Here is a 25340-nt window from a genome sequence, read left to right on the forward strand (position 1 = left end):
GCTCCTAAGGTGAGCTGAGTACCTAAGACAGCGGGGGTGAACGGTGAGAACCCCACTGAGGTGGATGTTTGGACTTTTTTTTTCCGGCTGCGTCGGGGAGTCTGGGATCTTAGTTGCACAACCAGGAATGGGACCCACGACCCTACACTGGAAGTGTGGCAGACTTTTAACCACTGGACCCCCAGCGAAGTCGCTGCTTGAGTTCGTATTGGAGATCCTTCCCCGCAGGGACTGTGCTCTCAAGCACTGGGGTCTCACTAGACTGCCCTTCTTCCGGGAAGGACCTCGAATGAACAATAAAGGAATGAGGCCAGGGAAGCAGAGTTGGGGTACAAGACTTCAGGGAAATGAGCGGGAACAGAATGACAGGAGATGGGGTTATTGATCACTAAAGAGGAAACTCTTCGCCACCTGGACCTCAGTTTACCCACGTGAGGAATAAGTGCACTTCACTAAAGCTCTGTGAATCCCTGGGGGAGGGGGGTTGGGTATCAGCAAACAAAGGCATAGCCTTTAAACACAGGCAGTCCTGGGTTCAAATACCAGTTGTGCCACCTACTGTCAGCTAGGTCTGTAAGAAATGAAAAGTAGCCAACATTTACTGAGCGTACACTTGTATCAGGCTCTCTAAGCGCTCTGCATGTATTATTGTGTCCTTGAATCCTTGCAGTAACGCTAAGAGGTAAGCACCGGGCTGTTGCCTGGTACCCAGGAAATGCTCATTAAAGAATTAGCTTTATTATCATCAAATAAAGATCACAACCTCCCATTGAGAGCCCTGTTTTCAGCCCTGAGCGTCTTTATCATTGTAGGATCGTGTAGGGCAGCCAGGTCAGCAGGATCTTGCAGGAAGCTGGGCTCGGGACCCAAAGGTGATCCCCGGCCCCGGAAACACTGGCAGTGCCTGCGCGGAATTAGGAGACGGTCCCTAATGCCACGTGATCGTCGCTTCTCCGCCACCCTCCCAATCCAGGCCCACCACAAGCTCCGCGCGCGCTCCCCGGATCCGCACTAGTTAGCTGCTCGGAGAAGCCCGAGCGGGGCGGGGCCTCCTCCCTGACCGCGCAGGCAATTGGTGCCCTTAGCAAAGATGGCGGAAGACAGCCCACCGGCCGGGCCAATCTGGGGACGAGCTGGCCGTGGGGGCGCTCACACGAGGGCAGCAGGTGGCTCCTGCGCATGCGCCCCGCATATTGGCGGGCAGTCGCTAGAGTCCTGAGGCGGAACTTTGCCTGAGTGAGGAAGTGTGAGGAGCGAGACAGAGGGCACAGACTTCCGCGCTCTGCGCGCTGAACGTTCTTTATTCACTGGTCACTTTTCCTAACAGAGCGTTGTAAACAAAGGTCGGGATGTCCTCCTGAGGGGTCTGGCTGGGGCCTGTGCGGCCTCGGGGCCTCCTGTCAGCGCCAGCCTCCCCCCTACTGCTCCTTCAGCTTGGCCAGCCGGTCTCCCCAGGCTGGGCCAGGGCCTGGGTTTCTGAGGGGAAGGAATGCCCCAGGCAGTGAGGGCCCGGGCAGGGCGCCTTCCCCGGCTCTGTGCAGCCCAGGGCCTGGTGTTGGTTTGGAAGACGTGGGACTGGGTTAAGGGTCGTGAGCCCGCAGGGTCTGTGACCTGCAGCCCCTGGTAGCCGACCCGCCACTCCGCACCGCGCCCCCCACCCCCCCACCGTGGCCATCCCTGCTTGTCACCGTGGTCGGAGGCGGTGCGGGCCAGCGAGGCTATCTGTGGCTGCCCTGAGTCCCTGCCGTGGAAGCCTCCCCAAGAGGCACCAGGACCCCGCGCACCCACCACAGGCCTCCCAGAAAAGGGACTGCTAAGGCCTGGCTCAGGTCAGTCAGAAAGTGGGCTGTCGGGCACCCTGGGAGATTCAGCGCCCTCACTGTCTCGATCCCATCTGTCACTTTTGGGTGGGGTGCTCAAATGGAGAGTTACTTGATGAAAGGCTGGCAGCACTAAAAATAGGGGTGGAAGCCTCAGAACTCGCACCCACCACCAGCCTCTCTGGCCCTTCCTGGCGCGGGGATCTCGGGAGGTGACTTCCCTGTGCTCTGTTTGCCTCGGAGGACAGTGGCTGGGTACCAGAGCTCACCTCCCAGGAAGCTCTGAGTCACTGACAATCATTAGTAATTAAAGAGGCAGCAGGCGGGACCCAAGGGTTGCTGAGGGAGAGGCCTGCCTCTCACCCTTAAAGGGGAAGATCTGTCCTGATTCAGGCCACTTTCCAAGACCTGGGCAAAGCCAAAAAGATCCCAGCCTTGGAGACAAAGGGCAGAAGAGCCTCAGAACCCCCACCATAACTCTAGGAACTGGCTACCTTGCTATTCCTCATTATGATCTAGATTTACATGTTCATTTGGGAGCAAGTTCTCACCCCCTGCAGCTGGCTTCCCTGAAGTGTTAGGTCTCAGTCTCTCCCCTTTTTCCTAATTTCTTCCCCTCCACCCCATGCTACCTGCCTTCCTGTCTCAGCTGACACTGGACAGGTGAAGCTGGCACAGTTTACAAGGCAGATACTATCTCGGTGCCCAACCCCTGGGACTCCTTAGTAATATGAGAGGCAAGGAGACCCACTCCAGCTACTCTCCCAGTGTTTCTTATTCTCAAATGAAGGCTCCCCAGATCCAGCCCCAAGGTCCTTCTTCTAGCCCAGTTTTTCTGGGTGTCTGAGTGCTGGGGAAATGACCATTACAAGGGGCAGAAACTGACGGGGAGACACTGAGGGAGCCAGGCCTGCTGTGGGGAGAGGCATTACTTTGGGGTGACCACCCCCAACTGTTTCATCTTCTCTTCTGAGGCTTTGTCTGGAAGCAGGACCTCCACGGTGAAACTGACCTTCTTTGCGTGAATGAAACTGTAGGTGTTGTCAAACCGCAGGACATCTGAGGGGAGGCAGAAAGAGACATTCAGGCAGTCCCCACAGAGCTTAGAGACAGCGATTTTTGTTGACTGAGCAAGTCAGTGTGGTAGGTAATGAGGATGAAGGTGGCATAAGCAATGGTCCTTCACCTTCTGATGAAACCCATTCTAGGTGGGTTACAAGATGTTTATGAAGAGGAAAAAAAAAGAACATGCCAAGTGCCAGATAAGTGGCAAAGACAGTCACATCTGTTAACAGCTTGGAAGGAGGGGGCCCTATAGACTGAAATCATGAGAAAGGCTTTTTAAAGGAGTTAGAGCTTGAACTGGGTCTTGAAAGGGGGGAACAGAGTTAGTAGCAGCAGTAGTGGTTAAAATAATGATAGTAATGGTAACGGCTATTCCTGTGACTCAGGAAAGGGTTGGCAATCTGTATTATTCATGATAACTCTTGAGTTCAACATTAGTCTTGTTTTATAGAAAAAGGAAGTCACTATGTCACACAGTGAGGAAAGGATGGAGCTGGAATTTAACCTCTGGTCTGCACTGTTGCCTGACTTGGGCCCTGGAAAGCCCAATCCTGTTCAGTTTCTGAAAAAAGTAAAATAGGCAACCTTTTTTTTAGGCAAACTTTTTGAACCAGAAATTTATCCCACAGAAAGATAAATGGACATTTGTAATCATAAAAGATGAGGAAAACTAAAATGTTCAAAGGAGAACTGCTTTAAAAGTTTTTATTGAAATACTATACTGTATAAAAAGGAGGAGGTGAGCTTCATGAGAATTAACCAGGGAAACTGTTGACAATATATCCTTAGGCCAAAAAAGCAAACTGCAAAACAGTCTGTAGACTGTTTAGAACATTTCTGTTAATATTGGTGAGTGCTTAGCCGCTTAGACATATCCAACTCTGCTACCCTATGGACTGTAGCCCACCAGGCTCCTCAGTCCAGGGGATTCTCCAGGCAGGATTACTGGAGTGGGTTGCCATGCCCTCCTCCAGGGGATCTGCCCAACCCAGGGATTGGACCCACGTCTCCTGCATTGCAGGTGGATTTGTTACCACTGAGCCACCGGGGAAGCCCCTTTTGTTAATATATGTAAAAAAAAAAATTTTTTTTTTGGCTTTGTTACTTGGCCCACCTACACTGACAAGTTTTACAGTGTCAAAATTCCTTCCAATATACACTGAATGACAGATGTTAATTCCTATGAATGTGTATGTGTGGGCACATGTCCTGTATATTATGGAGACATGTAATGCTCCTAAAGGGATGGAAAATATTTGGTAGGATAATTCACAAGACCTGTTAGTGATTTCCTCGGGAGAGAGAAAATGGGCATGCAGTTGGCAGAGAAGGCTTCCAAGCCTTGGCCAACGAACAGACTGCTTTTACTCTAACCCTTCTTTTTTTGAGTTGTTCCGTTCCGGTCAAACACCCCTTCCAAAGAACAGGGTGGGAAAACAAAAACACTAGCTCTGCTCTTTCTGCATCCTTGTCTTCTCTCACTTTTCCCAGCCAAAAAATACCCTGTGTATGTAATCCTGAGACATAATCTTCCCCTTTTCTGCCCCTGGATGAAATGTAGAGTTTAGACCAAGGGTGGACATACCACCCACCCTTTTCTTCATGGTGTGGAGTGAGTAATAATAGTCATCAAGTTTCTCTCTGTGCCCGAATTCTTCAGGACCAACGGTGCCTCTGGAAAGAGGGAAACTTCCTCTCTGCCCTGGATGACAGAGCCTTAGCAACCAGAGTCAGCCATGCTAGAGGAGACGTCTTTGAGCTCCCTGGACCAAGCACCAGGGCTGAGATGACTCTGCCTAGCATGACAGTCTGCCCTCAAAAACAAGGAAGGGGCTGTTCTTAGGCCCAGGCCTGAGGGAAGTGGAGGTCATGAATTGCAGTGGTTCATTTTGACACTAATCATGTACTCACGGACTCGCAGAGGCCCCAGAGATCCTCCAGGCTAGGGCATCTTCACTTTTGTAGGGGAACTGATCTCCTTGAGAATCTGACAGCATACAATTTCAGATCCCACGGAGCCCATCATGGACCCTCTGGGGCAATGGTTCCCAGTAGGAAAGTTACCATTCTGAAGAGAGGTGCTGGGGGTAACTGTAACCTCTCATTCGTGAAAGATTCTCAATTAGTGTCCCTTAATTTCTCTTTTATATTCCAGATTAAAGTGAAAGTGTTAGCTGCTCAGTCATGTCCAATTCTATGCAACCCCCTAGATTGTATGTAGCCCACTAGGCTCCTCTGCCCATACACTTCTCCAGGCAAGAATACTGGAGTGGGTAGCCATTCCCTTCTCCAGGGGATCTTGCCAACCCAGGGATCAAACCCAGATCTACTGCATTGCCAACGGTCTCTTTTTAACGTCTGGGCCACCAAGGAAGCCCTATATTCCAGATAGGAGAGTGTATTGTTTTTTGTTATGTGTGTAGGTGGGTTATAGTATGTATGAATTTCATTTCAGGATAGTAGAGGGGACATTAGATACTGTTATAAAAGGGAGATGGTTGGTCTTTAAGATTTAAAAGCACTGCTCTGGGGAGCCACAGACCCCAGATTAAGATCTGCTCTAGCCTACTCCCCTCATTTTAAGGAAAAAAAGAGCAAAATCCAATTACTTAGAGGCAGTTGCTCAAAACACTTGGAGGGTTACTTGCAAAGCTGGACTCAGAAACCAGGTCTCCTGGTGCCCAGCTGGGCTGTTTAACCTCCCTACATGTTTCAGATCTCTGACCATACCGCACACTCCCGGCGGACAGAGTTCAGATCTTTTTTTTTCTGAATCTTTTTCTTTCCTAGACAAGTACTCTACACTCAGGGCCTCAGGATATATTAGTTGGGAGGAAAACAAAGTGGAATTAGTTCAAACTGAGTATGCTTGGGAAATGACAACCACAGCCCAGGGAGGGTTCGTGGGCTCCCACCACTGGACTCAGAGTTGTACCTTCTCCACTGGGTGGTTATGCTGTACTTTACAGAGGGTTGCCTGGTTTCCCCCAAGGCATCACCTCCCACAGGTGAGCCTGTAACCTAACACTGGGTTCTCACAGGCTCAGCTCTAACCTCGGCCATGGCCCAGGCAACAGCCGACCCCACCTCGCTATCTTTAAACCTGGGCAGGGGGCGTGGATGCTAGGGCTCTGTGCCTGCTGAGAATGGACAATAAAAAGCTCCCAGTCAAGGCCCCACAGGCAGGTAAACACTCCATCTGACAACATATCCACGAGGAACTAAAATTTGGGATTTGCAAACCTAAGCCTGATTATGTTCAAGAGCTCATGGTCGTAGGTGGTACTACAGAGACGTAGTGGGCAGTGATGGAAAAAGGGCTGGGCTCTGCTCCTGGGCTCGGGCCAATCACTTCCCAGGTCTGGGACCCTGCTCTGTCCTCTGTCATGTGATCATCTCACGGGTAGTCTGTGGTCACGAGATCCTGCCCCATTTCTTGCCTGTATCTGACTCTTGGTGTCTACGCACGCTACACTGCGGGAGAGTATACCTCTCTATACCTCAGCTTCCCTGTCCTTTAAAATAAACTCAGGCTTGCGTGGAAGAATTGCTTTATGCTCTGAGGATGACAGTGTCTGGGTTGGTGCTATACCTGATGCCTGATGCTGCACAAGGTATACCGCCTTCTCCCTCAGGACTCGGCGGCTCACTAACAAGCACAGCTCTCCTCCCCAGGGAGCCAGACCACAGAGCATCTGTGAGAAGGGGGCGGTAGAGACTGAGGTTGCCTGGGCTGCGGGGGAGGACACAGGATCTGAGGTTTGGGGCGGTGGTGTGGACAAGTACAGAGACAGAGACATCTGTGGGCTAGTTCAGAACTGGTGGTGTTGCCATGGAAACAGGGCGCAGGGCTTCTCCCCTCTCCGGCACTATCTCCTCCAGGTCTTGCCCTAATAAATAATGGTGGCCACAGTGCGCTGAGTGCCGTATGGCAGGCATGATGGTAAGTGCTGCACAGACCTGATCCCATTTCATCACCAGTTGTCCCCATGAGGTAGAGAACTTGACCCCCACTGCAGCAATCAGGGGACTGAAGCTCAGGGAGGCCAAGTCACTGGCCTAAGGACTAGTCAGTGGTCAAGTCTATCGCAGCTTGATGACAAAGCCCTTACTGTTACTGATTTTCCATGCCTGGCCCCTCGGCTCAGACAGAGAGGAAACTGGAGATTTGAGGGGCGTTTTCTGTGTGTGTATGTGTGATTTTTCTGCCTAGAAATATAGTACATGTTCTTTGTAACATAAACTGTATTTGCAGAACCAGTATAGAAAAAGCAAAAGCCCTCTATAAGCTTCCTTAAGTTTCCAGAGATAACCACCACTAGTATTAGCACAGAATCCCCAGAATTCTTTTGACATTTTTTTTTTTAAGTCAAAGTGAGGATATACCATATATGGTATGTCTCATGCCTTACTTTTTTTTTTTAACATGTTAAGAGTCTGCCTGCAATGCAGTAGACCTGGGTTTGATCCCTGGGTCAGGAAGATCCCCTGGAGAAGGAAATGGCAACCCACTCTTGCCTGGAAAATCCCACGGACAGAGGAGCCTGGTGGGCTACAGTCCCTGGGGTTGCCAAGAGTCGGACACGACTGAGCGACTTCACTTTCGGTTTCAGATATCTTATACGTCCCTTTATTCTCTTTAATGTGATATTGTATTCTACTGTATAGACAGACCATAATTTATTTAATAAAGCCATTTAACTTATTGTCAGTTTCCCAAACTGCTAGAGACATCTGTGTACCTATATCTTTGTGTCCTTGGATGAATATTTCTGTAGGATAAATTTTCAGATGCAGAATTGCTGAGTCAAAGGGAATTTGATCGATATTGCAAAGCTAAGTGAGGTTAAGCACCTTTTCCAATGCCTATTTGCCATTTTTATTCCTCCTGAGTAAACTTCCTGTTCATGTTCTGTGGTCACTTTTTGATCAAGCTGGAGATAAGTGAAGCTCAGCAGAGTCAAGGCCGGGTTCTGCTCACCCTGCAATCCCTGCACCTGCCCAGCCTGTTCTGCCTCCCTGATGTCTGGGGAAGAGGCGTCCCCCAGAAATGTCTGACTGCGGCAGTTACAACCCCAGGGAGACCTGAAACCAGAGCGCAGGCATTCTGAACCCTTGCCATCACCGAGCACTGTGACTCACCTTTACCTGGGAGCATAAGGTCAGAGTCCTACCCTGCTGTTCATCAGCTGGGTCACCTTGAGCCTGCCCTCTCACCCCTCCATCCTAGGTCTCCTCACCTACGCAAGACAGGGTGGAACTGATGGAGTTCTGCTTCTGACGCTAACCGTCTGTGAGCTGGAATCCAGGGAGAAAGAGGGACTCGCAGGCAGACGGCTAGAGCGGGGGCTTTGAGAGACTTACAGATGCCAGGATCGCTGCAGGTGAGGGTCCCGTCCTCGGGCACCAGGTGAGCATTGTACCTCTGGCTGGGCAGCACCTCCCTCATCTCCCCGGCCCGCTGCCGCTCCCCCATCTTGGTCTTCAGGAAAATCCCAAAACCAATGTCCGAACCATCCGACATGAACTGCCACCTGCAGGGGACAACCACCCACTCAGACATGACCCCGTCTGCACGTGCCCTCTCCCAGGTCCTGTCACCAAGGCTTCTCCCAGCCCAGCCCGCCGACCGGCGCCTAGGGCGGCAGGCTCAGGTCTCCTGGGAGGGCCCAGGACCTCACCTGAGGACACAGCCCGGGAAGAGGATCTCATACTCCACTTGGTGGGAGGAGCCACGGGAAATCTGCACGCTGTGCTCATACTGCTGCTTCACCTGGTCCCGCACGTAATACTTCCTGGGGATGTCACCCCCGTAGTTGATCTAGAAGCGGGCACGGAATGAGCTGGAACAAGTGCTGGAGCCAGGCGTTCCCCGGTCACCTCTGGCCCCCAGGCAAGCCCATACCTTGGATTTACATTTGGGGTTTCCATCAGGGTCAGTCATGGTGCCCCCGTACTCCACAGGCAACTGGTCAGGGCTGATATATTTCAGCAAAACCTCCTTCCAGTTTGCTGGCAGGAGAGGGAAGGAAGGAGAAAAAAAAAAAGGATCAGCACTAGGCAGGATTTCATCACAGCCCTGGCAGTGTACACACAGGAGGCAGGACAAAACCCATCTGCCCCTGCACACCTAACACGGGTCTTGGGAGCACAGGACGTGCACACAGCTCTGCAGGGGGTTCGAGAGGCGCCGTCACCCAGAAGACTGCCCTACGCTGTACCAGGAAATGAGAGTGGAGTCATGTCCCCATGGCCTCTGGCCAGCTGGTCAACCTGAGGCAAACCACTCTGCTCTGAGCCTAGGTCCTTCTGCCGCCTTGTAAGATCACGGTGGGAGTGAAGTGAACTAAGCGTCCGAGGAGGTGTCTGTCCTAAACTGTAAAGTGCCCTTTCCTTAGGAGAGTGTATTATCACTCCCAGGAAAGGGATAAAAACGTCTGAAGTGCAAGCAGGAAGGAACAAAGGGAAGGGCATTCCATGAAGAGGGCACAGTACGTGCGTCAGGCAGGAGGGCCCGAGTCAACATGACCTGTTCTGGTTAGACTGATGTGAGGGCCCGACCAGGGGTCATGTGCTCAACCCTGACTGAATGAATACATCACTGTAGACCAACCTCTTAAGAGAGCTCCCTGGGCTTTACCGCAGCCACACTTTCACTTCTGCTCTTGTTTAGGCTGTCTGGCAGCCGGTGATTTTTTTTTTCCCCCCTTATTTTTCTTATTTTAGTAATCAAACCCGTTCCTGGCCAGGAGAGTTGGCCTCAAGTGCAACCAAGGCTGAGATCCACTTCTGTGTCATTTCAGTTTCCTAAACAAGTGTCAGCCAAAGGACAGTATTTTGATCCTGGGAACCTCTCTGTGCTGACTACAGACACCAGACATAGGCAGAAGCTCCGAGTCACAGGGTACCAGCAGCATCCTATGTGGCCGGTGCTGCCTGGAAACCCATGAGCACAGTCTAGGGGCTCCCAGCCCGCAGGTATCTAGACACCTGGGACCAAGCGACTCCGGGGACATGTGCCCGGTCTTGGGGTGCTGCTATCTGTGCTGAGCTGCAGCCTGGGGTGAATTTCTGCCCTCTCTCTGTTGAAGATCTGTGCCTTCCCAGCCCAAGGCAGGTTCGGCTGAAAGGGTTTCAGGTGTGGGTGGGAAACATACTGAGCCTCCTCCGCGGTCCCACTGCCAGGAAACTGAACTGAGCTCACGCTCATGGTGGGTGGCAGCCATAGAAAAGCTGAAACTCATCAGGAGCCTTTCGCTCAGACATTTTCTTCCCCCGGCTCAGCTGGAGGGTTGGAATCCGGCCAGGAGGATTCTTCCCATCTTACAGACAGGAACTGAGGCAACAAGGACAGAGCTCGTTGCGCCAGAGCCAGGACCCACAGCCAGAGGTCCTGTGCCCTCCAGACTGCTTCATGCCACACCCAGGCCTCAGCACACGTTTGAAAAACCTCCACGTTCAACGTGGTGCCTGAAGGTGAACATTCAGAAGCCTTCAGAATTCCGTTCCCCAAGTTCAACTCCACAGGTGGCCTTAAGCCATCCATGAAGCCGATCTACTTTTCTAGGCTTTTCTCCCACCACTCCACGTCATGCTCCAGCCAGAGTCACCCCCCGCTTGTCCCTGGCTGCCTTGATTCCCAACCATCTTCCCTCTTGGCTGTCCCTTGGCCCCTGACGTCCACCTGCTTCCCCGCCAACCACTTCTCCATCTCCCTGGCGGGCTCCTCTTGCTTTGCCTGCCCTCAAGCCTGGATATCCCCCACGCTTCAGCCTCTGTTCCGTGGGCAGTCTCACCTCCTTCTCAAGGTCTTAGCCACTGCCTTTATCTTTGTTGTTGTTCCGCCGCTAAGTCGTGTCCGACTCTTTGCGACCCCATGGACTGCCGCACACCCGGCTTCCCTGTCCTCCACCATCTCCCAGAGTTTGCTCAGATTCATGTCCATTGAGTTGCTGATGCTATTTAACCATCTCATCATCTGTCACCCCCCCTCTCCTTTTGACTTCAATCTTTCCCAGCATCAAGGTCTTTTCCAATGAGTCAGCTCTTTGGATCAGATGGCCAGAGTACTGGAGCTTCAGCATCATTCCTTCCAGTGAATATTCAGGGTTGATGTCCTTCAGGGTTGACCCTCTTCCTGAAAAGTCCCAGAACTCCTGACTGGAATCTGCCCCTAAGCTTCAAGCCCAGGCCTCCCCATCTGTACATCTCACAGTCTCCTCGAATTCAACTTGGGAGCTTTTCCTTCCGGTTGTATTATTCCCCAGTGGAAGTGACTGCAATGCTCAGTCACTCGTGCCAGGCTTCAGGGAGCCATTCTAGATTTATCTTCCTCCCTTCCTACCTCCAGTCAATTGAGTTCCACCTCCTACAGAAGTCTGAAATCCATCCTCTCCTCTCTGTCCCTACCCCCCCCACCCCCGCTTAGACTTTCAACTCCAGGCGCGTGGACTGTGGCCGTGGTGTGCAAAAATGGTATCTCGTCCCTCACAATCAACAGAGAATCAGATCTTGGCACCTACCCCGCCCCCGGATCAGAACTCCTCTCCAGCACCCAGGAGCCTGCAGAGTCACACCCAGCTTCTCAGCACAGTGCCCTGGGTTCTCTGGCACCCAGCTCCCTCCCCAAATCATCTCTTGCCACACCCTGCAGTGCACACTATAGCCACCCTTGCCACAGTGTGCAAAGTCTTTGCTAAGTGCCCTTCTCTGCCCAATGGCTTGCTGCCTCGCTTTATCCAGCCGCCCGACTTACTCCATAGCTCGCAGCCGAGGGAGGCGTTGCCCCCTACCCAGGCTGGGTGGGCTGAGCGCCCCATTCAGTGTTCCCATGGACTCCTCCCTTTTACATGTAACGTCACACACTGCTGTGGTTTTACCCAGGTGGCTCAGTGGTAAAGAATCCACCTGCCAATGCCAGAGACGCAGGAGATGTGGGTTCGATCCCTGGGTTGGAAAGATCCCCTAGACAAGGAAGTGGCAACCCACTCCAGTATTCTTGCCTGGAGAATCCCATGGACAGAGGAGCCTGGCGGGCTGCGGTTCATGGGGTCGCACAGAGGCGGATGCAACTGAGCACACACGCACGCTCACGCTGATACACCTGTTTGTGTCTCCCTTTCCGAGAGGCCACCAGCTCTTTAAGGGACTCTGTCTTCCCTCTGTGGCCTTGACACCTACCTAGTCCAGGGCCGGGCACACAGCAGGTGCCTGTTCAATGAGGCCAGCCCTGCTCCCGTGACCCCCCCTGCTTGGCCGCGTCCAGGGCCTCGTCTCGCTTGTGTCCCAGCTCTCTCTTAAAGGGCCCTCTCCTGTTTCAGTGCAAGCTCACTGAGAATGAGGGCTGGCGTTTCATTCACCTTTGATTTTCCCCAGAATGTTACAGGAAGAGTTCTCATGAAAACAGAGAGGAAGAAGCCCCTGGCAGGGGCCCAGCCTGCTCCCGGGGTCCCACTGTGCCCCAACCACAAGAGGGAGCCTTGGCCCTGGCGGCTCGGGCCTTCCCTCTGACGCCATCCCCGGCGGGGCTGCCGCCACGCAGCCATGGTTCAGAGAGCCTGGGCTACTCACCTCCCAGGACCTGGATCTTCTTACGAGTGTCCTCACTCAGGAAGGGTTTGACGAGGTTGTAGGCCACAGGGAACAGCTTGGGGGCTGCAACAGAGACCAGGCCACGTGAGCCCCGGAGCAGGACCCACTGTGTCCCTAACCACGGCCATCACGGCTCCTGGCGTCGGGCCACACGCTCCCTGGGGCTGTGGAGCCCACCTAGGCAGCCTGCGTGAGGTTCAGCTGTCCCATCTGTACAGGGGGGAATGCTCCAACTTCCTCACCAGGCTGGGAGGCTCGAAAGAGGTAAATACTAAAAGCCATGCGGATTATGAAGCCGTCTGCATAGTCACAGGTCAGTCTTCGGAACGTGTCCTAAGACCGCCACCCCAACCTTTGGCTCATTCTAATTTTATTCTCCCCCGAATCTGTCCCAGTAACGTTTTTGGCCCCTCCTTCCCATTTGGCTTCATCACAGGTAGTTCCTAACTTACCTTTAATGATAAAAAGACGCTTCAGCGTTTCAGGATAATTTTCCTCAAACATGCAAAGAAACTGTGGAAAGAATTCAGCGGGCTCGGAACTCTGTGCCAAGGAGAGAGGCTCTGCTTCCTCCAGCCTCCCCCGCCCCACAGGGCCTCCGAGCACCCCCATCTCTCACCCTCCCACCCCACCCCAGCCCTGGCCCTCACCTCTCCATAGGCCTCCACAGCCGGCTTCCAGAGATGCTTGAGACCCAGGCCCTCGCAGTCATAGATGAGGGTGGTGGTCTCTATCTTCTTCCCCATCTGCAGGGGCACAAGAGCAGAAAGCCACATCACGCGGCCCCGCCCCCATAAACACACACCGAAGGCCACCCTGGTTCAGGGAAAACACTGATTGTACCTTGTACCCATACTGCAACCAGATCCCGGCAGGGCCAGACCTAGGGTTTTCCAAATCAAGATAATTACCCCCAGGCCGGAACTGTGGCCTAGACAAGTCCCCCTTCCCGTCTAGACAGCCCTGTTCTCATCCAGTAAACAACTGGGTAGACGGAGACTACATCCGAGGTCCCTTCTGTTCTGCAGTTTGACCTGGTGGCCACCCCCTTTCCTCTGTGCTCCATGCGGCCACGTATCTCGCAGGCATGGATGCTCTCGGGCCAACGGGAGCCCTAAAGGGACATCCCCGTCTAACGCTTCTCTCCACGCCCAGCTCTACAGGGCCTTGGCACACACTAGGTGCTCAGTGACTGTGGATGACACTGTTGAAATGTCCCCAAACCTATCACATCGTTGCACTGCATGTTTACGACGGCTGAGGAGGAGGGAAGGAGAGAAGACTCTGGCGGCTCCAGCTTGCTCTCCAGTCATTTTCCAGTAAGAGAGTCAGCTGTCCTTCTCTCTGTCTGAATTCTGAGTTAGACAAGCACAGGATCTGAGCTGACGCCAGCGGCACCCAAATAATCGTCCAAGGATAGGGTGGTCCCGACAAAGACTCCACTGGTGCCCAGGCAGCAGGAGAAATGTAATGATAACATAGTATGTTTTTACGAGGCTGAACTCTACTCAATTTAAAGCACTGCCCCTCCTTTCAATGGGTGAGTCACTCTCAGGATGAATGTCACATTGCACTTGAAAATATGTGGGTTATTTTCAAATCTTCTGATACTGATTTCTAACATAATTTCAGGGTGTTAAGAGAACAGACTCTGTCTGATTTCAACACCTTTAGGCCATGAAATTTTTGCCCCTTGTTTTATGTCCCTTTATATGCTCCAGTGTCTCCTGGTTTATAGTCTATGGGAACTTGAATAGAATTCGTATCCTGCTGTTGTGTGAAAACTGTATAAATCTTAATTATGTTGAATTGGTTCATAGTGCTTTTTAGGTCTATAATACCCTTCTCCTTTTCAATTCATTCTATTAATTTTTGAAGAGTCTGATATTGAAATTCCAACTAAAAATCTTAATTTATTTACTTGAAACAATAGTTGTAATATATAGTAAAACTGTATGTAACCTTGTTCTGTACTTTCCAAGTCTCCTGTAAATGTATCATCATACTTTCATAATTTAAAAAATAAGAAAGAAAGAAAAATAAATAAAAGGACTGTCTTTTTTTCTGACTACACCATGCTGAACCTGTATGCAGGTCAGGAAGCAACAGTTAGAACTGGACATGGAACAACAGACTGGTTCCAAACAGGAAAAGGAGTACGTCAAGGCTGTATATTGTCACTCTGCTTATTTAACTTATATGCAGAATACATCATGAGAAATGCTGGGCTGGAAGAAACATAAGCTGGAATCGAGATTGCCGGGAGAAATATCAATAACCTCAGATATGCAGACAACACCACCCTTATGGCAGAAAGTGAAGAAGAACTAAAGAGCCTCTTGATGAAAGTGAGAGAGGAGAGTGAAAAAGTTGGCTTAAAGCTCAACATTCAGAAAACTAAGATCATGGCATCTGGTCCCATCACTTCATGGCAAATAGATGGGGAAACAGTGGAAACAGTGTCAGACTTTATTTTTGGGGGCTCCAAAATCATTGCTGATAGTGATTGCAGCCATGAAATTAAAAGATGCTTACTCCTTGGAAGGAAGGTTATGGCCAACTTTGATAGCATATTTAAAAGCAGAGACATTACTTTGCCAACAAAGGTCCGTCTAGTCATGTATGGATGTGAGAGTTGGACGGTGAAGAAAGCTGAGCGCCGAAGAATTGATGCTTTTGAACTGTGGTGTTGGAGAAGACTCTTGAGAGTCCCTTGGACTGCAAGGAGATCCAACCAGTCCGTCCTAAAGGAGATCAGTCCTGGGTGTTCATTGGAAGGACTGATGTTGAAGCTGAAACTCCAATACTTTGGCCACCTCATGCGAAGAGTTGACTCATTGGAAAAGACCCTAATGCTGGGAAGGATTGGGGGCAGGAGAAGGGGACGACAGAGGATGAGATGGTTGGATGGCATCACTGACTCGATGGACATGGGTTTGGGTAAACTCCGGGAGTTGGTGATGGACAGAGAGGCCTGGCGTGCTGCGATTCATGGGGTTGCAAAGAGTTGGACACGACTGAGCAACTGAACTGAACTGAACTTCCCTGACCAGGGATCGAACCCCCACCCGCCTGCAGTGGAAGCAGGGAGTCTGAACCACTGGACTGCCAGGCAAATCCTGAAGTTCTACCCTTTGTTCTGAGACGACACCCTCCCTATAGTTTGGGGGTTAATTATGGCAATAATAGCTGGTAAGTGTTTTCTCACTCCTAACTTAGAAAAAATGAAATCTGGCAACATAGGTCAGTCCCTAAAACTCTGTGATTTCACTAGTCAATGAAATTCACACATCAGGGCCTAAGCCCTGAGGCTGTGCTTAAAGCCACGTGTGACATCCACGCTCCGGCGTGACCGACTCCACCGGGCAAACCCCTCTTTGGCCATGCTGGCCCCCTCACCTTTTCGCTCTGGCGGACACATTCCTGCAGCAGCAGCTCGCAGTCCCGCATCTTGGTCTTGAGCAAGTCCTGCTTGCTGGCCGAGAGGAGCAGACCCTTGGCGTCCAGGGGACCAATGATGTCGTACCAGATGGGGGAGCCCTCCAAGTCGTAGCCGCACATGCCCCCTGACAGGTACTGCTGGACCACCTGGGCCAAGACAGAGAGGGGGCCCCTGGTCAGCAGGCCCAGGGCAGCCACTCCTCTCCCCGTGTCCAGGGCCTTCCTCTGGATTTACCCTCCCTTGGGTGCCAATGGATACTCATTCAGTGACTCAGCATTGTCCGACCTTTCCTCTGAAGGCCCCAGGCCCACAGTCTCAGGACTGTGGCCCTAACAGACCTCACATGGGGTACTATACTGTACTATAGCAGTCCCTCAGGCATGTCCAACTCTTTGCAACCCCACGGACTGTAGCCCACCAGGTTCCTCTGTCCATGGCATTCTCCATGCAAGAATACTGGAGTGGGTTGCCATTTCCTCCTCCAGGGGATCTTCCCCACTCAGGGATAGAACCCAAGTCTCCTTTGTCGCCTGCATTGCAGGTGGATTCTTTACACGCTGAGCCATCGGTCAACTTTCGGCCTTGTCAGATCTTTCGTCTGAGGGTCCCAGTCCCATGGACGCAGGATACAGGCTGTGGCTGTAACAGACCTCCTCACGTGGGGTGGGGCGGGATAATCTGTCCTCACCTCTGGAGGCTGCCAGCTCGTGATGTTGTCAATGTCCTTTTGCTTCCGGAACTCCACGTGCTGCAAACACATAATCGGGACTTTACAAAAGCAGGGCAGCGGAGGGGGCCGCCCTTAACAGGCATCTGGCAACGGGTGACTGCACGAATGGACCACTGACCACAGGTAAGTCACGAGAAAGCCACTGGCAGCAAGAGAAGGGAAGGCAGTGCCTGCTCCCAAAGTCTCAGCAGCACGGATTGTAATTCCTGCTTGGCCCAGAACCATGAAAGCTCTGTTTCCCTGGAAGGGAATGCACTTTGTCCCCCAGGATAAGGCAGTACCAGCTGTGATCAGTTGTGGGAGGGCTGGACAGAAGTCTGGGCACGGTGTGATTCCAAGGGGCAGGAATGGAAGCAACCAAATGGGTCTCACCTTCCGGAGCATGGCCTCGGATTTCTGCAGGTCGAAGTTTCTTGCTGTAACAGGGAAGCACAGACAGCGGTTAGGCCAGCAGCCTGGGCCCTGAGGACTAAGAGACCGTCCTGCTCCTGTGCTGGGGCCCTGGGGACTCTCAGATCACCCCATATGCGGAGGTGGGGTGAGGACATTCACCAAGGGCTTGGGGAGCACCTCGACCCCTGGGCTTGCAGGGAGAGCAGGTCAAGGCTCAGGGCAGGTGGGAGCAGTCCTGCAGGTTCAGGGTCAAAAGAGTTCTCTTCTAGTGGATGCAATCAAGTGAAGGATCTTATCCTCTCAGGAAAAGCGAACCCTGGACTCCTTTATCATTTAGCCTTCTCCTTCCACAAAGCTAATCTCCTGCAGGGTCTAACACCCAGCGCTGAGAACTTGACCTTGGGTTCAAAGATGAACACAGCTGCCCCGTAATCTGGGGCAGGACTGGCAGTACATTCCAGTAGGATGGGGGTGGCGGTGATGAGCCTCCAGTCATCAAAGGACCCCCGCATACCCCAGGGGGACAGACAGGGCCCTCCTCCTCCCAGGATTCCCAAAAAGTTTCAGAATTATAGTTCCCCTGGGTCAACAGTTCAGTGCCGAAGAACTGATGCTTTTCAACTGTGGTGTTGGAGAAGACTCTTGAGAGTCACTTGGACTGCAAGGAGATCCAACCAGTCCATCCTAAAGGCAATCAGTCCTGAATATTCATTGGAAGGACGGCTGCTGAAGCTGAAGCTCCAATACTTTGGCCCCCTGATGAGAAGAACTTACTCATTGGAAAAGACCCTGATGCTGGGAAAGATTGAAGGCAGGAGGAGAAGGGGATGACAGAGGATGAGATGGTTGGATGGCATCACTGACTCAATGGACATAAGCTTGAGCAAGCTTGGGGAGTTGGTGATGGACAGGGAAGCCTAGTGTGCTGCAGTTCATGGGGTCGCAAAGAGTTGGACACGACTGAGCCACTGAACTGAACTGAACTGGGTCAACTCTATCTCACGCACAAACCTCAACACGCTGTCCTGCTCACAGTTCAACACAAAAACCTCCCTGCCCACCAAGGCCACCTGCTCCCAAACAATCCAGGCGGCCATATGCACTTGGCCCTCACTGTTGTTCTGAGCAGAGACCTTTCTGCAGAGACCCTTCTGCAGAGACCCTCAGAGATGAGGGGGTGCTTCCTCAGCCACGTGACAACCCTTCCAAGCAAATTCTGTGCTGCCACCCTGCGTCCCTGCCTGCCAACGTGCTGCCCATCCGTGGATCCTTTAACCACCCTGCACAGCTTGGTGTCAAGTCCATCCACTTCCTACTGGAGGTTTTCCAGTTCCGCAGTGCCCCTCCTAAAGGGTGTGGGCCAGAGCACAGGTGTTATCTACTCTTCTCCAATTAAGCCTAAGAACTTTCTCGGCAAGAGGCCAGGTCCTTAACTCAAGCGAAACTTCCCGTCAACTGAAACCCCCAAATCCCCCCAAATCCTTTTCACCAGGGCTACTGAGAACCCTCTTAGCCCATAGGCTGAGAGGCGGTTTTCTGGATCTGTCCCTATCCGATTTCATCTTGTTATGGTCAGCCACATTGCGTTTCTTAAAGAGCTTATGAGATCCACATTCTGAGCAATTTTGCCATGTGGCCTATGAACCGCCCCTCCCAGCTCGATGTCCTCTGTGGGTCACATCGACATTCAGATCTGCTGACAGCCCCGGGACATGGGCCAGACAGGCTGCCCTGTGGACCGCCAACGGCCCCTTAATCGCTGCTCTCTGGGAGCGGCCAGGCACATTCCCTGACTCTGCTGCCCTGAAACGCAGTCCACTCTCCTGCACCCAAAGGATGCAACAAGCGATATGTCCAAAGCCACGCCCGTTACTCGGGCTAGACAGGCGCCTGCAGAAATGAGCAGCCTTGGCTCTGGGGAAGTCCCCTCTCGTGGTCCCCTTTCACGTGCCATCATGGCAGTGGGGGGTGGGCAGCTATCAGAGGAATATAATCTGAGTTTGCATCTCAGCCCTTCCACCTTCTTCCTGTTTGACCTCGGACAAGATATTGCAGCATCTCTGGCCAAATCACCCAATGAGCTAAAAACAACTTGGAAGACACAAGGCACCATGCTGTCATGACGGGGGAGCCCAGCCGGACCTGAAAGTGGGAATCCTCCAGGCGAGGGAGGGAACCCCCAACTGTGAGGAGTCATCTTCCTGGGGAACAGGAGTGGTAGTGAATTGTGAGCCTCTTATCTCAGTGAAGCTCTCCAGTTAACGCTTAGGGCTCGGGCCCAATATTCAGGGTCTTCGAGGGCTCTCCCCAAGCTGCCACTGCCCCTGGCAGTATGGACCTGAGGCCTCCCCGGGGCTTCTGCCCCCTGCTCAGGGGGCAGCTTGGGACATGGCTTAGGGCACTGCCAGAGAGATGGGCCTGGGAGCCAGAGTCCTGGGATCTTATTTGATCCCTTCCTAGTCCTGGGAAACGAGGAGGCTCAGCACTGCCCTGCCAGGCTCACAGGTTTCCTCTGCCTCCTGGTTTTATCTTCCCATCTGACCCCCTCCTCACTAGTGTGCCCAGAACTGGGGAGGGGAGGGGGGTGGTTGGGGGGAGAGTGATGTGCGAGGGCTGGAGGGCCAGCAGAAAGCTGAGCCCATGTCAGGGAAGAGCATGGAGGAACCCAGAGCTCACTCACACCTAGGCTAGAGAAAGACATCTGGCTGGCAGGTGCCTTGCAAATGTTTTCTTTAGAATGAAAAGGAGAAAGAAAAAGGGTTTCTTTTAAAAAGGTCGGGGGGGGAGCAGAATTCCCTGGCAGTCCAGTGATTAGGACTCTGAGCTTTCACTGCTGAGGGCTCAGGTTCGATTCCTGGTCAGGGAACTAAGATCCTTGCAGGCTGCACAGCACAGCAAAAAAGGAAAAGAAAATCAAGGGGACAAACACCCTAATTGAAATTCACAGTAGAATCTGACCAGGCCTCAGCTCCTGCCCAGGAAAATTTGGGGCACAAATAAAGTGCAGAGGAGATATGTCCTCGGTTTGAAGAGGCAGAGCTTGGCTTGGCGGAGAGGGGGGTGGACAGCTGTGGCTGAGCCGAGAGGATGCTGGCCTCGGAACCAGAGGCCCGGGGTTTCTGCCCTGATTCTGTTTCGCATTTGCTGTGTGTCCTCAGGTAAGCGCCCTCCCCTCTCTGAGCCTCAATTTTCTCATCTGGCAAATGAGGATGACTGCACTCCTCTATTCCTGCAAAGAGAGGGACAGGGGCTGTCCCAGGACTGGGGGGTTGGGGTGCCTGGGAAACCAGCTGCCGGCCTCTCTTAGATAAGAGAGCTGCGATGCTGTTCACCTCAACAGCTCTCTGCAACCACAATCCCCCCACCTCAAGGTAGCTGGGTGGCGCAGCTGGCCCTTCAGTAAAGGCTGTCGGCCCACTCTCCCCACCCACCCCCTACTAGCTGCAGCCCTTCAGTAAAGGCTGGGCCAGAATATCCTCCAGCTCTGGACTGACTCCATCACCGCCCCCCTTCGCTTCCCCCCACGCTCTCTGAGTGGGCACAGGCAGGGGGCGGTTCACAGCTTTTTGGGGGGGAAAAGGCAAGTGGCACTTTCTGAGGCCCAAAGAGCCCAAGGGGGCTCTCCTGATGGCACGTGTCCCGGGGTGTGGGGAGGCCTGCTAGCAGCCTCTCCAGAGTGCCCCAGCTATTCAGTTCCTGGACTGAAACAGAAAACATGTCTCTCCGCCTGTCCCAAGACTCGTAGGGGACGTATATGTGTGTCTGTGTCTATAAACAACTAATCGGCCGGGGCTTAACTTTAATAGTGGGGGCTACAACATTGTATCCCCACTCCAGTATTCTTGCCTGGAGAATCCCATGGACAGAGGAGCCTGGGCAGGCTGCAGTCCGTGGGGTCACAAGAGTAGTACACAACTTAGCAACTAAACCACCACGATTCTGGGTCCCGATTTAATCTCTGCTAAAATAACACACAGGAATGTTCTCTATTATTTCTATATCGGGTGGTAAAGTTTCTACAAAGGAAGAATAAGAAAAATATGTCACAAGAATTGAGAGAGAGGGTGGCACCTGACTTGAATCACAGAAGAGGAGAAGAAAGAAAAGAAAGATTTCAGGAGTTGCAGGGTGGGGTTGAGTTGGACCCTGATGCTAGCAGAAACATACATTTCACCACCACGTGCACAGCACCGTTATGTCCCATCCTGCAGCAGGCAGGACACCCTATCTCATCCTGCTCTCCCACACAGGAGCCAAGGATAGAGGTTCACCCCTGGCCCAGGTACAGGCCAGGCAGAGCTGGAAGAGATCTCAGGGCTCTAGAGCCAGACGGTGGCTTGAGGGGAGTTTTGTAAACCTAGATCGGGCTGAATCCCATCCACGGTATTCCCCACACACTCTGCCCAACCCTGACGACACATGGGCCTCTGGCAGCAGGCAGCCTGCCGTTCCCACGGAAGGGGCCAGCCTCTCCCACGGCCAAGACTCTGGTTCCGAACTTGGCCAAGCCTCCAACTTCCTACCAGCGTGGGGCGTTTCTCGGCGTTTCCTCAACCTGCTTCCCCACATCCATCGGCAGAGTGTGTTCATCCAGTGGACAGACAGGGCACAGGGCTGGGAGCCAGCCAACCTGGGCTCCGGTCCTCTGCCTGCAGCTCAATGCTGTGCGACTCGGGGCAAGCGACCTCACCTGTCTGAGCCTCAGTGTCATTATCTATCCAACACTATCCAACAGGAGGGTTGAAATTCTAATAGCCAAGAACCCTTTTGGTTCTAAAGGTTGAATCCTCCAGATTCTGAGAGCGCCAGGGGCAGGGTTCCCAGAGGGTGCCGTTTCTGTGACCCAGAGCCAGCCTCTGGCCCAGCCTCCCTCCTGCAGCCCCTCTCCCCTCACCTCGGAGCCAGCGCAGGAGAAAATAGTCGTCTGGATTCGGCAGGGCAGGCAGCACATCCTGGACATTCTCCCGAAACTGCAGGGAGAGGCAGCTAGGTGAGCGGCAGGTCCCACCCTGACCACCCTCTGCCCAGGGCTCTCCATAGAGGCTTTCGCTGGACCCCTGCTCAGTACGGGGCAACAGGCTGAGCACCTGGGCGGCACAGGACCCTGTGTGGGTCGTGCTGGTGGGAGCTGGGCAGCAGGAGGAGGTGGGCAGGAAGTAGGACACCGCCCCGGCCTGGCTGCGGGCACTTACACACTCCTTCGTGCCCGGTGGGCAGACACGTCCCTAGATAACTGTCACAGTAGACAACCTGCGGTGTGCCACCTAAGGGCATCTGTTCACCAAGCATTTCTGGTGCGCCCAGCACTGAACTTGGTACTGATTCACTCTTCACTCAGAGTCCCTAGAGGTATGACTGCTCCCATTTTACAGACGAAGGAATCAGAGCTCAGAGAGTTTAAGTAACGTCCCCAAGGTAATCATCAGAGCTGGTAAGCAAACCCTGGTCTGTCCCAGGCCAGAGCAGGCATGCTTTCCACCACGGTCTCCCCCTTTAGTGATGGAATGCTGAGCAACATGCTGGGGGGAGGAGGGAAGAGTTAGATTCTGACTGGGACCAGGAAGGGGGGGGTCTCATGTGACTTCATATAATAATGGCATTTGAGCTTGAAGGACTCCAAAGGCAGCAATCCAGGTGGAGGGAACAGTTCCAGGCAGAAGCCACAAAGGGGGAAAGGGCAGCGAGTGCCAAACAAGAGCTGGACAGTGACCCCAAGGATGGGCACGCCCACATCCCACTACTCTTGACCCCGGACGTGAGCACGCCCCCACATGCTGTGCTGTCCCCAAGCCTCCTGCTCCCGGTCACTGACCTACGGGGCAGCCACAGAGGGACCAATGAGGACCCACCACCTCTGCCCTCTGCTGGGGTCAGCCAGGGACTCAAACCATCCCAGCCGCCAGACAGCCCCAGGGGCACTGGCGTGCCGCCACCCCTTACCAAGGACCCTCCCCAGCCCCTGATTCCTAGTTTAATCACCATCTAATCCCTTCTCTGCCTGGTTTCCCCTGCAGGTCAGCAGTAATATCTGAAACCTCCCTACCCCCCAGCCTCCTGGGATGGAGAGGCCTGGCCCGGGGCTATGCCTTCATGGGGCTGGTGCCCTGGCCCCACTATTACTGGCAGGAGGCACCTGCCAACCCTCCTCCCCCAGTTTCTCAGCAGTGGAAAAGTGCCCGGTTGTGGAGCCTCCAGACCTTAAGGCTGGACCCAGTCACTTCCAAGAATGGCCACTTTCTCCTGTCCCCAAGGGCAGCTGGTGGGAGAGGGTGGGGCTCCGAAACTGCTGTCCGCTTCCTCTGCCCAGGCACCAAGGCAAAACTAGGCTTACCTCCTTGTCTCCTGAAAAGCATCAGCCCGAGTTCCCAGCCAGGGAGGACGGCGGGCGGCGGGGGCGGGGGGGCGGCTGGGTGGCAGGACAGGGGAGTTGGGGTGGGGGGAGAGGAGCTGGTCTCAGCTCAAACTAACCCCAACTCAGTCTGGCACCGGTAGGATCCCAGGCTTTGCGCCAGCAGGTGCTCCCCCTCCACCATCTCGTCCAAACGCCTCATTTCTTCCCTCAAGGAGCTAGCGGAGAAGGACCGCTTGTGCCCAAGGTCGCAGACAGACTCGGGGCCAGAGCAGAAGCCATCCAAGTCTCCCAAGGAGCCCTCAGGAGGCGGCCCCTTCCATGTGCCACTCACTGCCCCTCTGCCAGAGGAAAACCTCCCGGAAATGGGAGGGAACCTGGGGCCCTGCCCCTGCCCCCGGGGCCCGGCTGCCGGTGCCTGCGAATCAACGTTGCCTTTGTGCACCCCCACAGCTGGCTCCTCGGGCTCCCAAGCAACCACTTCTTTCCCAGGTGGCAGCGCCGAGGACTCGCCCGGGGATGGGGCCGGGGCGGCCAAACTTCCCCGGGTCCCCTCGGCCGGCGGAGGGAGCCAGGGAGTGTAGGGTCGCGGCCGCGGGCAGCTCCGCCAGACGCCCGCGGACCCGCGCTCGCCCCCTCCGCCCAGCCCCTTCCCCGGCCCCCGCCGCCGCCGCCGCCGGAGGAGGAGCCGGCCATCGGCGCCCGGGCCGGGCCGAGGCTCACCTTGGCCAGCGCCTCCTTCTGCTTGGGGCTCAGGTCGCCGACCCTGCCGCTCATCGTGGCTCAGGCTCGGGGCGCGGCGGTTGCCGCAGCAGATGGAGCACCGACGCGTTCGCCGCCGCCGCTGGAGTCGAGTCCCAGCCTTTTGCCCGGGCCGCGGGTGGCGGCCAAGCCCCGCCTCTTAAAGAATCCCAAGGGGCGGAGTAGGGAGCGAGGCGCTGGGCGCGGGAGCATCCGAGGCGGGTCCCCTCCGCCCTCCTGAAGCGGAGACCTGGGCGGGAGGAGCGCGCGGGAGTGCCCACCCGGGGCCGAGGCCGGTGGACCGCAGCGGGGCAGGAAGTCTGGGTTGCAGCCCCAAATTTACCTTTAGCTCACGGTGTGACCTTGGAGGAGACACCTGAGCTTTCTGGGCCGTGTGACCCCATCTGAGTACTATCTAATGATTTCTTGTAAGAGCAGGTCCCCAGGGTGCCAGACTTCTCCTTCCAACCCGGGAGGGAGCTTTCCTGATGCCACTGTCGCGGGGGGGCCAGGTCCCCTAAGACTAGCCATCGCTTCCAGGACAGTGGCTTTTTCTCTCTGGGGCCCCTGCCCTCCTTCTGTCCTGCCATGGATTTGGGGCCGCTGCTGCCAACCCAGTTGGGGGCCTTGCAGGGGTTAACAGCCTTTCCCCTTTCTGCTGTGGGGCAGGCAGTCTGAGGGGTAGGGAAGCCCAGATCTCATCTCCCCACCCAGGGCCCTGTCCTCTGCTCCTGACCTTCTCAGCTTTCTGAGAGGCTCGCAAGGTGCTGGCACCCTCCGCTGGCATGGAGGAGTGCTTCCTCTCTGGGAATCAGAAGATCTTGGGTTTGAATCCTAAATCTTCCCCTTCTTTTTATGAGACTTCAGGGAGCAAGTTCACCTCTGAATCCAAGCCTCTTCGTTCACTAAATGGATTTGGATGATCTGGACCTCGGGTCAGCAGGAGAGGATAAAGCCAGCTAACGTACATAATGCCCTGGTCGCAGTGCTTAGCCCAGGGGTCCCCCCTGTGACCACTGCCCTTATCCTCTCTGCTCAGCCTGCCTTTGCTGCCTGCCTGGCCAGGCTTCGGCCTCAGGGTGGGGATACAGGGTGGACATGGAGGAAGCCACAGTGAAAGCCAATGGCCCAGTGAAGCTTATCTGCTTCCCCTGCCCAGACCCAGGGGCCGGAGTTGTGGGTTCCCTGGGTAGTTGCAAGCCTGACTTG

General features: G+C 54.1%; 1 protein-coding gene and 1 long non-coding RNA gene across 3 annotated transcripts; one reads left to right on the forward strand and one right to left on the reverse strand.

Moving 5' to 3' along the window:
* Positions 1 to 1222: 1222 nt before the first annotated feature.
* Positions 1223 to 14525, forward strand: LOC145525144 (uncharacterized). The gene is made up of 2 exons (XR_014068034.1): positions 1223 to 1829; positions 8116 to 14525. It is a non-coding gene; the product is annotated as an uncharacterized LOC145525144 (long non-coding RNA).
* Positions 1284 to 24242, reverse strand: SEC14L2 (SEC14 like lipid binding 2). Of its 2 annotated transcripts, XM_081537992.1 has the most exons (12): positions 24114 to 24242; positions 21936 to 22011; positions 17021 to 17064; positions 16607 to 16666; positions 15876 to 16064; positions 13127 to 13222; positions 12929 to 12989; positions 12456 to 12539; positions 8791 to 8897; positions 8567 to 8706; positions 8250 to 8419; positions 1284 to 2879 (listed from the first exon to the last, which is right to left on the reverse strand). In XM_081537992.1, the coding sequence occupies exons 1-12, from the start codon at positions 24165 to 24167 to the stop codon at positions 2749 to 2751; spliced, it is 1212 nt and encodes a 403-aa protein (XP_081394118.1). In that variant the 5' UTR covers positions 24168 to 24242; the 3' UTR covers positions 1284 to 2748. The 2 variants fall into 2 exon arrangements, with proteins under 2 accessions (XP_081394118.1, XP_081394119.1); XM_081537993.1 differs by lacking the exons at positions 15876 to 16064; positions 16607 to 16666.
* Positions 24243 to 25340: the final 1098 nt, after the last annotated feature.

The sequence above is a fragment of the Giraffa tippelskirchi genome, chromosome 11 (assembly GCF_054371585.1).
Source record: "Giraffa tippelskirchi isolate mGirTip1 chromosome 11, T2T-mGirTip1v1.2.pri, whole genome shotgun sequence".
In the NCBI taxonomy this organism is placed as follows: domain Eukaryota; kingdom Metazoa; phylum Chordata; class Mammalia; order Artiodactyla; family Giraffidae; genus Giraffa; species Giraffa tippelskirchi.